Consider the following 17,758-nt stretch of genomic DNA (forward strand, 5'->3'; position numbering starts at 1 on the left):
AACCAGATAGGGGTGTAGGATGCTTCTCTCTTTAAACCGTTTTAATGAGATTTATAAGAAATCCACTGAAATATGTTGCCAGTAATCAGTGCACTGATATTTTCTGAATCAGCTTTTTGTTTCCACGTACATTATTTGGCAGTAAAACATTTTTTCATTTCATGGAAATGCAATTTTATTTTCATTTTTGCTTCTTTAAAACCCGAGTGGTAAATTAATGTAATTATTTGGAGAGATGATAGTCAAAGCAGGATATCCAGAGAAACAAAGGTCAGAAATTAAACCATATGGTTAAGGTGTGTGTGTTTTTTAACTTCAGTTTCCTTTTTTCTAATTTGTATTAAAACCACCCATGATTAAGCCAATAATCCATAAAGTATTAACAAGTAGAATAGAAACTATTACACTGTGCTGTATAATAACATTTCAAGAGTAAATTCTCGATCACCTAAACAAATCTTTTTTTTTCCAGAGCACTGTAATAGAAACAGAGAAGCCTTGTTTTCAAATCTTTTGATGCTTTTATTCATGTAATAAACCTGGTACTGACCCTGGAAGTCCTCCAGCCTCCATCACATTGGCTAAGGTCACATCATTGGACCACACATCATACTGCCATTTCCTGAGGCCCAGCACTCCACACAGCACCCGACCTGTGTGTAAGCCCACGCGCATGTTCAGGTTGACTTCTGTGGCCTCGGCAACTGACCTGCAGGGGCACAGCACGTGGAGTGATAGAGTGAGGTCATAAGATCATATCAACTCTGTGTCTACAGTGAATCTATGATGAGGCGGGGCATGAGAGGGTTACACTGAAAAACATGCAACAGAATACAATAACATATTAAAGTACATATGAATACTTTTGTTTAAATAGTGTTTAAGTTATTTTTGGGTTCATATGTTCCCTTGAAATTGTCCTCAGTTTCTTATCCTTTTCTGGCATACTCTGACTTCTGTGCATATTATTGCTTAGCTATGAAGTCTCACATGGTAACCATCTTTTTTAGTTTAATGGCAAATCCACATGGTTAAACATTATCCTAAATGAAGTTAGAGGACCATCAACAATTCAGGTTTTCTTCCTAGAATCTTAAGAAAGTGACCAGTTTTATATTTAACAGCTCTGCTTCTACAGCAAATTACTTACTTTTAAAAGCAATTTCTACTTTTAACCACCGGGGTCAGATTTATGACAAGTGCATCCTAAATAAAAAACATTATTAAATGTGTTACTACAATCATCCCTTGTAAGAAGTAATCTGTCAAAAGAAGGAGAGTAAACAAACATTTTGCTCAAACTAAAAACAAAAAATCCAAAATAGATAACAAAAAGCTGCTTGTTTGAGCATTTCTATTTAATCAGTGATGAGAAGAAAGTCTGATCTTAATTAACAGACTTTCAGTCAAGTCATGAAAGTATCTGATTTAATCTCCTGCTGCATCTCCATCTCTCACCTTCTTTTGCTGCTATGCAGACTGAGAGAGGGAAAACAGGCCCTTCTAGGCTCAATAAAACAGCTTATTTTCTCTCTCCATGATAGAGCCTTTTGTCTCAGCCAACTGCAGCTTAGCTCATTCAAATGTTCAGTGTTAGAATTCACTCACAGCTCACATGGCTGTTAAGGCTACAAGTGTAGTCTTCACGAAGGAAATCTCTCAACATGGGCTCAGCAAACAGACTGAGGATGAAAGATTACTTCAGCTTATACATAGTGAGAAAGATTATTCACTGAACCATAGTCTGGATAAAGAGGAAGGCAAAATGACAGCTCTCCACAATAGAAACTAAAACATCTGGCTGCAGTATACAGTATACTCCCCTTTCGTGATGGCAAATGGGATGTGAGTAAGACTGTCATATGTATCAGGCATGGTGTTTGTTATTAAAGTTATTAAGGATTTATGTCCAATTTGTGTTACTTGATTGTCCAGTATAGTGTTAACTGATTATTTATGCTATAAAAAGGCCTGCAATGCCATGATTGACAGCTCTGTTGACAAATGCCACATTGCCAACAGAAAATTGGATTAGCAAAGTTAAAAGGAAACAGACATTACACAAGAGTCACTGAACTTCCATGGCTGTAAGATTCTGCCTCAGAGTAACACAAAAATCAGTTCTGAGATGGGCTCTACCACCCTGAGGGATTTTTTTGCTATTTTATATTTTCATAAATTCATGTTACTTAGTGGAAGGAACCATATATCAACACAGTGGCTGCAACAGCTGATCCCCACTGTCACAAGTTCTATCCCGTAATCTGATACGTTTCAAAAATTCAATGCAATGCACTTTATTTGCAGCTTAAAGCATTGGTTCCCAACCTGGGATCTTTTGAAATGTACCAGATGCTTGATGCGTTCTTGTGCCTGACTTCTGTCTGGTCGATCTGCTCTGCTTTGATTGACGTGTTCTGCCAGCTGACTCCATTGAAAATAGACTTGGCACCACTCTCCAGCAGACCAGAGTGACGCACGTGCCAGAGACGGATCACTCCGGAGTGTTTGCCAAGGAACGCTGCGCAGATGGACCATGTGGAAATTACCGGTTAGTGTGGCACAGGCTTACTTCAAATGATGTCACCAGTGCAAGATGTCAGCGCCATTGCTGAGTGTATTTTGACTTCACTTCTGTTTAACTGTAGGAGGTAAAGTCTCATTGTCCACCTTTATATTTAGCCAATGGATGAAAGGACATTTTTTGATGACATTGTTCATTTACACTCATATTTACAATGTCACTTTTACAAAGTACAACTTAGACCTCATTGTTCTTGATAAACAGTGAGACAAAAGTGAAACTTACGTTATGGTGTCAATCATGTCCAGACCCATCTCTACACAGCAGTGGGCGTGGTCAGTCTTGGGCTGGGTCAGTCCAGACACACAGTAGTAACAATCTCCTAGGATCTTAATCCTACGACAGTGGTTCTCCTGTATGTGAGAAAAAGGGTAAAACTGGTTCAGTATCCTCTGAGAAGTTTCCGTAACTAACACAACAACTCCTGCTGTAGTACCTAAGGCCTTCAATAGCATTAAATATGAATTACAGTCAACATTAAACTTAGTGAAAGTTCAAAAACATCATATCAGTGTACCAGGGTATCAATCTTCCCGTGTAATTAAGGTTTTACCAGAGGTGTCTAAGACCAGTTGTGTTTGTGTTAAATATGTTGACATTTAATTATAGTTTATCCATTATACTGATTACACTGATCCATATCCTTCAACGTAATTTGTTAGCATGGCTTCAAGCAATCTATTGTTGCAACTTTCAAGGTCAATCAAGTTTATGATGCAGGATATGGCCTTGAAATTAACAGTAAATCATAAGCATTTAAGCATAATGCCATTATGTTCATTGTCTGTCTTAATGGACCACACTTGATGTTTGAGGCAGATTTCTGTGTCTACGCACAGTCGTATGCATACACATTAGGCAAGTAGGGTGCTAAGGATTCTCACAGGCCCCATGAAGGAAGGGCTGGGAGGGGGGCCAGTGTCAAGCTTGATTCATTGACACATGTGTATTGTTGGCATCTTGACAGCATCTCTTTTGTTCAGGCCATGACCTGGGCTGTGACAATCCTTAGTACCTGATGGTGCACTCAGGTAGCTCACTCACCACATCTACACCTTACTTCAGTCTCAATTTTAGACCAAAAATGTCTAAAAGTCCTGCAAAATACTCTATAGTTGAATCGGGCAATTTTAAAAAAATGAAAAAAAAAAACATTTTTCATTTTCTATTTCCTTTTTTTTTCATCATTCTTTTTTTTTTTTTTTTTTTTTTGTTTATGTTCCAAAAAAGTCTTTTATCTTGTTGTTTATGCTGTGATTAAAAAAAAGGAAGATGAAATAATAAAACACTGGTCATATAACTTTCTTTTTCAGAACAACTGCAGCAGGTCACACATACAGAAAATAGAATATTTCATTACCAGTGTTCTGTTTTTGTGTGTTTATCTTCCTTTTTTGATCAAAAAAATCAATCAACAAGTTGAAAAAATGACTGTTTATTATTTATCTGGATTCTTTTTTGGGGGAAAACAAAGCAAAAACATTTTTCTCCATTTTTGAGCCCAGATTTAATATGAAATACCTCAAAGAGCCAAGGGCATGGTATTTCTATGTTTTGTTTTTCTATTTTTAAATGGTAACGGGAAAACACCTTGCTCCTAGATTTTGGAGTTATGATTTCAAATCAAAAATGTGTTTGCTGTAAAATACACTGACCCAGAGGACAACAGCCTCTGTTTATGAGGTTTATCCTCACTGCTTGGCCACCAGACTAGAAGTATTAAAGAAGCCAAATAAGATGCTAACAATAATAATAAAGTATGACAGTTTGTGATCTTCACATTTATTGCATGTTTATTATCTCATAACAGCACTTGAGACTTTTAACATACACCAACACAGAAAAGGTTCCCACAATGCATCGCTGCATCACAGGATCAGTCTCACTTTAGGGAATAAGGTGAGTCACTCTCTCTCTCACTCTTCAGGGACAATAAGCAGAGGCATGAAAAGGCTGCTTACAAATATAACACATTATTAGAGGATATGAGCACCAGACATTCATTTCACCGCAGAGACCGGGTTACTGTGGACACCTTCTCATAACCCTTTATTGTTTCCATGGAGGTAATGGGATCGCTGGCCATGCACATAAAGAGTACAAAGACTCATAATTATACACATTGGTGGGCTCAAGACAAGACAGATGTTCTATTTTTAACGTGGACACCATGTGAGTTTCAGGGAAAAGATAGCTATAGGACTCATGATGGCAGTTTGTGACGTTTAGTTTAATACGCTGTGGTCGGGGTTTCCATGTGATCAGTCGCATGAAGGCACATGTGCTGAGAGAAAAGTGGAAAGCAGAGCAGACTTTAAAACAGACAAGAAGGTTCATTTTCAGACTTTTTTTTTTCAAATATGCAAACACTGTGAATTTGGTGCCAACAACGTATTCCAAAATAGATGGGACAGTAGCAAGAAAAGGCTGGGAAAGTTGTAGAATGTTAAAGAAAAAAACACCTTGAAAATTCCGATGAATCTTTCAACAGTTTATGACCATTGTTCCTCAATGTGCAGTTGGAACGTACTGAGAGATTTTACTATTAACAGTCCATAGTACCATCAAAAGATTCAGAGAATCTGGAGAAATCTCTGCACATAAGAGGTAAGGCTGAAAACCAACACTGAATGCCAAACCCTCAGCCGGCACTGTATAAAAAAACCAGCATCATTCTCTGACAGATATTACAACGTTTGCACAGGAACACTTGGAAAACCATCATCAGGTAACACAGTACAAATATAAGTTAAAGCTCTACCATGCAAAGTAAAACATAAATACCAAATACATCTGTTGAATTCTCTTGGCCTGAACTTATCTGAGATGGACTGACCTACAGTTGGAAAAAATGCTGTGGTCTGACTAGGCCAAAGAGGAAACGGGCCATATGAATCAGCATCTGTGACGGTCTACGGGTGTATTAGTACCCATTCCACGGGTAACTTGTACATCTGTGAAGGCACCAGTAATACTGAGAGGTACAAACAGGTTTGGGAGCAGCATTTGCTTCCATCCAGACAAAGACATCCGTCTTTTTCAAGGACGTCCCTGCTCATCTCAGAAAGACAGAGGCACAGGAAATTAAGGGGGGGAGTCTTTCTGAGAATGTTAAAATTAGGGTCATTCAAACTATTGAAAATCATGATAAAACATGAATGGTTCATTCATATGTGTTTTTGGCTATTTAGTTTGGCTTAAAAAGATGCAAACAATTCAAATTGATGTGTATTTCAGACAGCAATAAGTATTTCTTCTTGTGGGTTGTGGGGGGCCACAGCTCTTCTTAGGTATGTGCAGGGAAAGGAAAAAAGGTTGGGATCTACAGTCTTAATAAATATGCAAGGGTTTCTCCTGAAAGAGACAGAATATGTTGTTTTAAAATCTCTACATACTTTTCAGCACTGATAGTGTGTAAGCTGCCTACAGCATAGCCACTAATGGAACCCTGAAAATAATAATACCAGAGGATGTATGTTAATGCAAGGTCACATATACTGTAGAGGGAGCTGGGCTATTTACTAAACAATGCAAATTTGACCTCCTGCAACCTAAATCTTAATTAACTTATGCAACCACAAGTGAAAATAATTGTGGCACTTCAATGGCATTACCTCCAGGTCTCTCTCCTTTGTTTATTCACATTAAAACTTTAAAAAAGGTCGAGTCTTGCCGAAGTGTCTTCAGGTTAACTGGGGTCAGGTTAAGCTGTAACAGATGGAGCTGTAGAGAGGCACGGTTTGGAGATAGGAAGCAGGGAAAGCCCTGGTGCTTACAGAGTCTCCTACTCTGTACTTTTCCTGTGCTAATCTGCACTGTGACGGCTTAGGAGCTGATTCAGTCACAAGCTGGATTACCTCCGTCATGTGACTGGAGCATTGTGGGGAAATCTGGGTGGTCATTAGCAGAGACAAAAGACGGGTGCAGGGACACCCTCTCACTTTCTTTAATTATAAAGGAAGGGAAAGTAATACATGTTTATGTTGCATTGATTCTGCATTACATCTTTGATAGAAATGATCTGGACCTTGAGTTTGTAATAAAAATGTAGATGTGAACTGAGATGATCTTATAGGCAACCACATCAACCAGGATATGAGCACAAGCAAATACTTCAATGTGTGGAGGAAGAAAGGGGAAGACAAAAAGGACTCAAAGACAGCCAGGGGAAACATTCAGAAAATAATTATGAAGGAAATGATGCGGCAACTGAGAAAAGCAGCAGTTCATTTCCTACAAGTCCCAAAGGGAGAGAGCAGCACACACCAAGAGCTGCCTTTCAAAGTAAAATCAGTGCTGTAGTAAAGACGAGGGTTTCTACACATATCCATCGCTCCCACAATATCAAAGGTCAAGATTGTCTAGGTAAAGCAACATTTCCCTCTTCCTCTATCTGGCAACTGTCTTACTATCAGAGGAAAAAGAATCTATACAGCTTGCTGAGTTATTTTATGTCAGCATTTAATCAATACCAGCCCACAATGATTCATTACCAGGACACTGTGTTGGGCAAAAAAATCATTAAAAGTGCTTTAAAAGTTTCCCAACTTCCCCCCACCTCATTGCTGTGATATTTTTCACCCTTTAGTCACCAGCTTTTTTTTATTGATTTGATTTCATTTATAATAATTTATGTGAAGCAACAAATGAATAATGTATCAACACTTCCTCCTCCCACCACAACCTGGTGGGCTGGAGTGAATGGTTGTTGGAGACCAGTAAAGTAAACCCATTAATTTTAGATATAAATAACCAATATGACAAATGTTTGATGATTGCTTTATGAAGTAGGGAGTGCTCTTCGGGACTCCTGAACAGAAATAGAAACATCAGCTCGGAGGCAGAAAACAGTGATTTTTCTCTATCTTCTATCCTCATTACAGCTGAATAGAAGTGACAGCAGATATCTCAATTATGCATAAATCACAGTGTGTGAACGAAAAGATGCCATTTAATGGCTCTAAAGTCGAATGAATAGGCAAAGTATATTATTTCATTCTATTATCATAAACATAAAATCAGTCTATTCATCTTGATGTGCAATTCACTGTGAAATGCCACTTGTAATTGTTCGTGTTGTCATAAAGCTCATGCAGCTTTCTATGAATTCAACATCTAACTGAGAGATGATGGGAACTGACATAATATTGTTAACTGAAAGACTGATGCATTTTCTTCTTATGTGACAAATATCTATTCACATCAAGCTGATGACTGAAAAAAAAACATTTTAAAAGGAAACTGAACTGGTAATAATGGTTTAACAGATGTCTAATGTATTCATGACATCAGCAAGTCAAATATTTGCACTCTGTTTGCCTAGCATCCCCCATCAAAAGAATTTTTTTGTGGGGAAGGAGAGCATATTTCCAATTATTTGCAACCAGCATGTCCATCTGAATCATTCATAACCATCTACCACTGCAGATGCCACTACCACTAACAGATGAGACCAGTTGGGCTTACACTTCTACTGAACCCCATCAGAGAAGGAAAACCAAGAGAGCCACAAATAGCAGATTAATTGTGTTAGATGTTGAACGTCACACTTTACATTGCAAAGCTCCAATCTGTTTGTGCCGAACTAAAAATGGTTTGTACAAATCAGCGCCATTCTAGGAGAATGAGGTGGTAGCTACAGGCGTGGTTTAGTTGTGATATGAGCTGATAGCAATGGCTGTCACCGGTGTAGCAACTGGCATGGATGTGGCAATAGTATAGCTGCAGTTTAGTCAGAACTGGACCACATTTATTTATTAAGATAAAAAGAAAGAGCCACCAGCCCGACCTGCGATCATTACGGATGTGGTTTAGTTGCACTATAAGGTGGTGTGTACAATCACTGTGAAATGTGATTAGTTTGATTGTAGCTATAGAAAAGCAACACTTTTATCAATTTTAACACATTGTTGCAACTTAAAACCCATTTTTTGTTGATTTTAAACCCTTTCCACCACTTTTTTTTCTGCCTGTTTTTGGCACTTCTAAACCAAATCTTGCAACTCTATTCCTACTGTTGGCTCTGTTGACACATTATTGCCACTATTAACCCCTTTTACCACTTTTTAAGCCACATTTCACACTTTGAAATGCCCATTTTTGCCAGTTGATTTGCTCCCCATTTTTCTGTCTCAGCTAACCCTTTCTGCCAGTTTTTATCAATTTTCATCCCATTTAGCCAAATTTCCACCTATTTTTGCCACTTTAATGCCATTTCAGCCACTTTTGAATCCCCTTTTACCACTTAACATGCCCATTTTTGCCACTTTAACCGATTTTTGCCTTTTTTTTTTTTTTTTTTGGTTATTTTTTGCCAATTTTATGTCATTTTTTGCATTTCTAACCCATTTCTGCTCCTTTTAAAACCCATTTTCACCACCTTTCCCACCACGTCTTACCATTATTAACTCATTTTAGCTACTTTTAATGTATTTGAATTGTTTTCAACAACAGGATTTACATTGTTAAAAGAGGGCTACTTACAACACAAATTAATTAAATTTGTTTCTCTGATATGATTATTATTCAGATACCTGAACCAACAACTGGCTCCTTTTGAAGAGAAGGAGTAGTGGTTCTACTTAGAACTCCCTTCGACTACCTGAGTTTCTCACCCTGTATCTCTAAGGCTGAGCCAAGACATTCTTCTGAGGAATCTCATTTGGACCGCTTTAACTGGCATCTCATTCTTTTGGCCTTACCCAAAGCTCATGATCAAGAACGTTGGAATGAAGGTCGACCAGTAAATTAAGAGCTTTTCCTTCCGACTCAGCACAAAAGTCCAGTGCAACCTCTGCAACACTGCTGATGCTGCACTAATTCCCCTGTCCATCTCACAGTCCATTGAACTCCTTTATTTGGGCCAAAAACTCACTCTCCACCCAGATGGAGCGATCCATGCCAACTATGTACAATGAATTAAAATTGTTTCAAATGAGCCGCACAGTGTTGCAGTTTTTGTCACTGTAGTCTCAAAGCAAGAAAGTTCCTGGTCAAACTCTCCAGGCAAACAGGGCCTTTCTGTGTGGAGTTTTTATGTTCTTCCTAATGCATTGTGGCTACTCCAGCTTCCTCCCACAGTGCAGACACACTCATTTGGCTAAGTGATTATTCAAAATTATTATTAAAATTATATTAGAACTATTATAAAAACATGTCTTTTAACTGACTGGTGATCAGTTTAGGGTGTAGCCAGCCTCTCATCCAGTGAGAGCTGGGATTCTACCAGCTCATTTTGACCCCTTATGGGATAAATGGAGTAGATGGATAGATCTACTCATTGAGCAAATATTTCAGAGATATATTTGCCTTAAGTAAGACAACATGTTTAGTTGTTTAAAGTCATTTAGGTTGTAAAAAGACATGATCATTTTCTTGTCAGAGAATGCTCAACAACAAAAAAAAATAATAAAAAAAAACATGAGTTTAAATTGGACTATGGGTCAAGAACTTAAGCTGATTTGCTTCATTTTAACTGTCCTTTGTAAGGCTCATCATTTAGATCATGATTGTCTTTCTATGTATATCTCAAGTATCCCATTTTTTTCTTAAGAATACTTTTGCTCACTTTCTTCTCGTTTTAGACCTCAAGCTGGTGTGTTTGGTTTGGGTTTTGCTTCAGTCCACGGCTTTTTCAGCTCACAGCCGTCAGAGGAAAACTGCAGGACTCGCAGTGATCCCTGCACCTGCTCATGGAACAAACCCAAACAGGGTTATATTTGAGTCGTGTTTACACCCAGACTTGGCTTCCAGCAGGCAGCTGTCACAGTGTGGGCAGTGATTTAAAAATAACATTTTATTAGCATCTTAACAACTTGTACTTGCTCTTTTTCCTTGGCATAATATTTTCTTATTAAATGAACCTGCAGATGCACAAATAATAACCTTAACTGAGAAGTTGAAACAAGGTATTGGAAGTTAACTTTTTGAGGAGTTATACTTTCTTTTGTTTGAACTTTAGTGTAATCTGTTTCATTTGGTGTTTTCACACGTATATAAAAAAAACTCCTTAAAATGTCCTGAGATGTTGGGCTGAGCTGTATGTGTGAACACAAAAAGACAAGTTTATCATCCCAGTAAGTGGAGAGGAGTGATGACATTTGTTTCATGCAAACACAAGCATTTTGCAGTCTTTCTTGTGGGTAATGAAAGTGCTACATAACATTGCCATCAGGTATAGCCTGTTATCGCCACACCGCATTGTCATAGTCAGCACTATGCATATCTACAGTTACTAGTATGTGTGATTAAATTATCAATATTACAGAAATCAAGATCGAACAGAGTTACATGGTTCTGACCAGTGAGATTGGACATAGAAGCATTTTTGTATTATTGATTAAAATGACTGAATCCAGTCACTCAGGCCATCACATCGCATTGCACTGATTTATGACAAAATAGACTAAAATAAATGATGAAAAATGGAGATATGAGGTTATGGCCTGATGGCAACATGGTGGATTACTGCACAGGAACTGACCCGTGATGGTCAATAAAAAACTTTTTTTTTTTTTAAGTTAGCACCAGATTGGTTAGATAAAATGGGCCACATTTAGCCTTTCAAATCAACAGCTGGCCTCCTGTACCAATGCTCATACATTTGATTTAATAATAATAACAGAAGTATCCAGGTTAGACTTAACATTAGCTACCTGAGTGTGAAATTATGGTATAAGCTCCGGTAGAAGACAAAGTTCATAAGGAATCAACCCCCTTTAAGAAAACCTGGTTTATTAGATATTAGCCTAGTTTATTATCTCAGCCAAAAACACTTCAGTATCCACAATCCTTGGGTGTCACAGCATTGTCTCTAAGTGGTTGGGCCTGCCATAGCCACGGAAAAGTCTACAACAACAATGACTGTAAATGGTTGATGACAACAATATATGCTGCTGTAATATGAAGCAATGATGAATACACAAAATTCGATATATTACAACATTAATGTTTAAAATGTAAACACTGCAATAAAGATAAGTGTAGAAAAAGGTACTTGCATGATGTTTAAGCTGAAAATATCCTTACTAAAGAATTATGTTGAGGATGCAGGAGGCAGAATGGATAAGGCACGCGACCCATACGGGTGGCCCGGGTTCAAATCCGGCCTAATGCCCGCCACCACACGCCCCCGCCCCCACCCCTTGAGTGAACCACCACGCGGAGTGACACAGTGCAGCAGCCATTGTCTGGAGTGTAGTTCCAGCTTTGCATTTAACTTTAAAACATCTCCGTCTCGTAATATTCCATGATTATTTCATAGTGTGGTGAATGTGCAGGTCACAACTTGTCCACGAGAGCGTTTTGGAGTTATTGGATTGTGTATTTGATGAGTTTGATGATGATGGAAAGCAAAAAATACCATCTGCCTACATAGCGTTCGTGGTGCAGCTAGTTTAACAGTTCCCCCAGATCTAGAAACAGCTTGCACTGACAACTAAAGGAAACAAACCTTTTACTAAGACTATAGGAATTTGGCAATGGGCGAATTGGCCAAGATGTTGCAGTATCCCTTTAATCCTCGTTAGCTTTAGCAAAAGCTAAGATAGTTTCAGTAGTTACAATGTAAGGCAATGTAGCTAAATTGAGCCACTGTTCAAACAATTACTTCTAAAACAAGTCTAGCTTTAGCAAACATAGCATAATGTAATGTGGCTGACTTACAGCTTCATTTGCTTTCACCTAAACCTTGTTTGATTTGTAGGTACGTAAACCCCGTAGCTAAAGTAGCTTTGTTATCTTCGGATTCAGCAATGCTCTCTATATAGCTAACACAGCTTCATTAGCTTTAGCTTCAGCTACGTTAGCTATGTTTGAGTGTTTTCATGGAGGACAAGCCTTTTTCCTTATAAGCAGACTGTTTATTTTAAAGCCTAATTAGGTTGTGCAGGTATTTGGCTTTTGACTTAACTTACCTTAACCCTCCCCTGAACCATAAGTTTACCTATTGTTAATTTAAAAGTTTTAACTGGGGATGTGCACGATTTATCAGTAAAACAGTTAAAATCGTTTATCAAGTTAACAAGCGCAGGATTTACTAGTCGGTCAAGCTAATTACCTATTATTTTTAATGAACACAGGCTTGAAATCCCTGTCTATAATGCTCTTCTAAACTGTAATGAACCTCCCTCCACTAGAGGTCGCAGTAGCTTCAGTTAATGACCGCTGCCTTCCTCTCTGGCATTTCACCAGACATAAACATGAGTTCAGCGGTTGCTGAACAGTTAGTGTGTAGTAGGAAGGCCGCGGTACGACACTTTTCTAAAGTAGTAAATGGAAAATAAAGTGGTATGTGGGCTGTTGAGGGCTGAGCTCACGTATAACTACTCACCCGGCGTGAAAAGATACCAAATAACAAAGCATGATATTAATCTGCAAAGAGGAACGAAGGCGGGCGGGCGGCACTAGCTTCTAATGCTAGCCATGCTGTAGGGAGTATATCAGGCTAACATCACACCCCCTGGCACAATGACCCTCTGAGGAATTTGACTGTTTTCTAGGGGTTTTCTCCTCTTTAGACTAGTCAGTTAAATGAAATGTAAATGAGCATTTAGCCGAATAGGGAAATCGACACTTAGGAACATCCTTAGTTTTAACATGTATGTCCATTCTGATGGATGCAGTGTCTCACCGTAGGAGTCTGCAAGGGCGAGCATCTCAGATCTGGGTTCTGCAGCCAGACCGTGTTGGTCAGATGCTGTTGCTTCATCTGCAGTTTTTGTGTTGTCCTATTGACACAACTCAGGAAGATTTCATGGCAGTCTGTCCTTAAATTTTAACTTTCCAGAAAATTTAAGGAGTTTGTTAGTACTTTTCACTTGCACAAAACTGCTGATAATTGACATTTTCAGGGTGAGCTGCATGTCTAAGCACAAATGTCCTTTCATTTTCCACACAGAATTTTCCCCTCTGAATTCCCATGTGTAGTCAGGGTGAGTCAATGTGAGAATAGAGCAGCAAATATTCAGGAACATTTATTACAAGCTAGCACATGTAATAAAGCTGCTCATGCCTGAAAGTGTGCTCTTTACCACTCATTCCTAGATATAGTGAATATGACCAATAACACAAGCACTGATTAGTAAGAAAGTGTAACAATCAGATGCCATTGCTTCATACGCAATGTTACCTGTCCTGAAAACACCAAAGAGGAAAAAGTCTCGCTGTGAGGTGCATGAATGGGCAAGTCAGGAATATTTCAGAAACTTTCAGGAGTGGACTTGCAAAAGCGTCTGCTTTGTTATGTGTAGAGGACTATGTTCTCTCTCAGGTATACAAACTTTTTTCTAAAAAAAAAAAACAAAAAGCCACTGAAGTATGATGTTCAAACAGTAAAGTAAGTCTGACAACAAAAATAAATATGCTTCCTAGATGAACCATGATTCTCTTAAGGATTGTGAGCGAAACAGGGAAAAAAATTCAATGCAGGCTACTCTTTAAGCTTCCACAGTTGTGAAATGAATGAAAAAGGGAACTCTGACAGGTCAAGGAAGTAAGAGGCAGTGGATAGAAACATCATTGAGCCACCCTAAAAATTGGAAACAAGAGAGGAAAGGGAGCACAGAGAACCACAGGGCAGAAAAGACACAGTGGAGTGAAGTAGGCTGCTGCATGTCAATCAAAAAAAAAAAAAAAAAAAAGGCTGCGAAACAGGGAGCGGAGGAGTCTTAGAGCTGTGATGCAGGGAGGTGTCGAGAGAGGAGAGAAAAGAGACGAGAATGAAAAGCTTTGTGAAAGTCTACCATGGAAACAGGAACGTGCACAAATACATGCAGACACAGAAGCAGTCCAGATCTATCTATAAACTGTAGCTTCAAAACAACAATAAATTCACCACAGTGTCCCTCATAGAGCAGAAACTGTTTCAGGATCTGGACAGACTGTTAGAAACACAGCCAGTGGAGTGAAGTGTTTCTGCAGAGAGGAGGCCTAAAGTTGACTGTGTTGTTTCCCATCTTTGAAACCGGGGTCCCCCTCTTAAAAACGTGCCACATCTTTAGTAGGTCTTGTTAAAAGAATACCACTCCTATTCTCTAACATTTACAGAACAATTATTGAATCTTCTTTGTATGTCAGTGTGATATTCCATTTGCACTACTGCTGCACAGCTCAGTGAAGTGATGTTTCTAAGCTTTTCTGAGATGTTTGCGCCCCTTGTCTTCACTCTCAGCAGGAGGCTTCAGATTCTCAGCCTGCTGGTGCGGAGTTATAATTACTCCCAGCTTGTGTTCATGTGGGTGGTGGGAATCAAACAGCAAATACTGATCAGTGTGGGTGGGTTTCCTGTAAACTTTAATTTTCAAGCTGGACCCTGACTTTGAATGGTTTGGTCTGACGAGAAAAGATCAAATCTCCCTAAGTAAATTTGATGCTGCTGGTCAACACGTCAACATACTGTATTTTAAGGTTTTCGATCTTTCATATGTAAGCCAGACTTTACTCTCAAAGCTGCAAAACAAGTTTAAAATCAAGGTCTTAACTTCAAGTTGACACCTTTTTTAGCCTGGAACATATCGGCTACAGGTTTGTTTTCTCTGAGTGTTGCATATTTATTTGCAAGACATGAAAGTGTGCAAACACATTCAGAAAGAGTAATAACTTCCCTTAAATAAAAACACAAAAGTTCAGAACAGAGTGGGGAAGAATCACTCTTAGTATTGCTGCACCCATTATGTGGAATGATTTTAAAACTTAAGCTCAGCTGTCATCCCTGGTGTTGTTGGGCGTTTTCAAAAGACAGGAGCTAAATTGTTACAGGAAAACACAGTTTTGTTTAAAGAGTTCAAATACAGGAAGTGGTGTGTGTTTACAAGTGTGTGATTGTGCTCTTAAAATGTATAAGCATTTTTTTACTGTGTTCATATTTTATTTCTGCCTTATAATGTTGCAAAGTCCTTCTAGAAAGTAGATCTTTGTTGTAAACTTAAAGCTAAATCCATGCATCCATCCATTATTTATAACAGTTATTTCAAGTTGCCGGGGGCTGGAGCCAATAACAGCTCCGACATACAGAGACAAACAAGCACTCACACTCACTAATTAATCTCACCAGAATGTCGTTTGACTCTTGGAGAAAGTTCCTGTAAGAAACTCACACATGCACGGGAAGAAACAAGCAAACTCCACACAGAAAGGCCCTGTATGACTAGGATTCCATCACGCTTACTAAGGCACAACAGTGCAAACCAGTGACAGTAACAATATGTAGAAATTTACTTTGATGCACTTTGGTGCCCACTGGAGGTCTCTGAATACACACATTATGTTGTTAAGCCTCCCTCTCCTAAACAAGATGTATTTGTTGACAAGCAGAGGGTGCAAAGACAGCAAAGATGTTGTGAGAAGCTTAAAACCCATGTTGACTGACGACTCTGATAATGACTACAGCCTGTTGTTTGCAAACTGTTTGCCAGAGGTGGAAAAGTACATGACAATTATACTCGAGTACAAGGACGGTTCCTCTGGTTAATATTTACTCAAGTAAAAGTAAAAAGTAAATAAAGTTGACTTTAAGTACTGAGAAGTTGAGGAGTTGTCCGGTCAAATGTGATTTTGCCTTATTGGCAAAAAGATCATTTATTTTCAGGCAGATCCCTGGTTGAAACCATACTCAAAAAATGGGAGAAACTCTTGTTATTCCGTTTTTCCGTTTTTGACAAAAAATGGAAAAACGAGCCATTTTTCAATTTTTTTTTAATTTTGAAAAACGGAAAAACAAATAACATTTTTTAAAAAGGGTAAAAATGTTGGTTTTTTTTCAGATTCTTTTCTTTTGTTTTCCTCATTTAATGAAATACTTGAGGAAAAGGAAATTATGTGACCCATTAGAAAAGGTGAGCATTTCAAAATAAAAGCCTCCATATATATGTTTTTGTATAAAATGAGAATGAAAGATAATAAAAGGTTATAATATTTCAGTCTGTTGAATGCCAGTACATTTACAATTTACATTATTTATCATAAATTTTATATAGCACATTTAGGCCTATTAAAATACTGTAAAATTCAATGGATGGCTCTTGTTTTGACATGGAGGCCTTTTTTTTGAAAAGCTCACCTTTCCCAGTGGTAACATGATTTCCTTTTTTCTCAAGTACTTCATTAAATAAAGAAAACAAAATAACAGAATTGAAAAAACTGAAATTGGGACCCTTCTTTTAACATGTAATTTCTTAATTCCATTTTTGTGACCAAAATTTAAAAAAAAAAAACAAACAAAAAAAAAAAAAAACAGAAAGACATCTCATTTTCCGTTTTGTCATTTCTGGTCAAGAACAAAAAAAATGGAATAACGAGAGTCTCTCCCATTTTCTGAGTATGGTTTCTACGAGGAAATGGATCTGCTAGAAAAAATACACTGACCCAAGAACAACAAGAGAATAAATCTCCAACCAAGTTGTTCACGTAAAGTCACACATCTACAATAAAGTAAAATACAAAGCAAATTGACAGTTAAACTCACATACCGAATGTCACAAGAGGGGACTTACTCAGTGGATAGCTTCACTCATGGTACAAATGTGTCTCACATCAAAAACAACAACAATCAGAAACATGAGCAAAATAACCCCAGCAGGGATCACCATACAACATCCAAACTCAACTAAACACATCTAAAACACATCGAAACACTCTGCCCAATGGCATGATGGGAAACTCCACTCACAGACACCCCAGATATTTGGAATTGCATTAGACAGAGCTTAGATCAACAACTCTGTACAGCGTTGCACTAGCACTGGTGGATCAGCACTGTTGAATAACTGTAACACTGAAGTCCATTTCACTCTGAGTGGAGTTAAAATCAACTCTAAAATGTTTAATCCTGAGATATCAGGACACAATACTCCAGTTTTTGCCATGGGGTCTACTGTCTGTGGCTAAGTGGCTACACACGCTCCTCCTTCATTTGTTTTTGCCTCAGTCACTTAATCAAACTGCACCAAGATCAGCTAACTGGCTTCTTTTTAGCAGAAAGCTGGTGTGTGGACTATCAAAGCCACATGCACTTCTTGCAAGAAAACTGCAGGCAAAGTTACATAGCACTGAAAGCAGCTGACTGGAGCACAGTGGAAATAGAGCAGCAACTGTTGTAAGGTAGTTAAGTTACATTTGATAGGACTACATCATTCTTTAGTATCTTTCAGCTCACGTGATTTGTTTTGGTTATACATA

At 38.3% G+C, this 17,758-nt stretch overlaps 1 protein-coding gene across 2 annotated transcripts in view; it reads right to left on the reverse strand.

Annotated features, from left to right (window-relative positions):
- LOC121520404 (adenylate cyclase type 1-like) overlaps positions 1-17,758 on the reverse strand; it is a 73,794-nt gene that overhangs the window by 23,698 nt on the left and 32,338 nt on the right. For both annotated transcript variants that reach the window (XM_041803834.1, XM_041803833.1), the window contains exons 5-6: positions 2,810-2,937; positions 551-709 (exon numbers count right to left, since the gene is read on the reverse strand). In XM_041803834.1, the coding sequence (XP_041659768.1) occupies positions 551-709; positions 2,810-2,937 (287 nt within the window). The remainder of the gene's footprint in view (positions 1-550; positions 710-2,809; positions 2,938-17,758) is intronic.

This window comes from Cheilinus undulatus, linkage group 13 (assembly GCF_018320785.1).
Source record: "Cheilinus undulatus linkage group 13, ASM1832078v1, whole genome shotgun sequence".
NCBI lineage: Eukaryota > Metazoa > Chordata > Actinopteri > Labriformes > Labridae > Cheilinus > Cheilinus undulatus.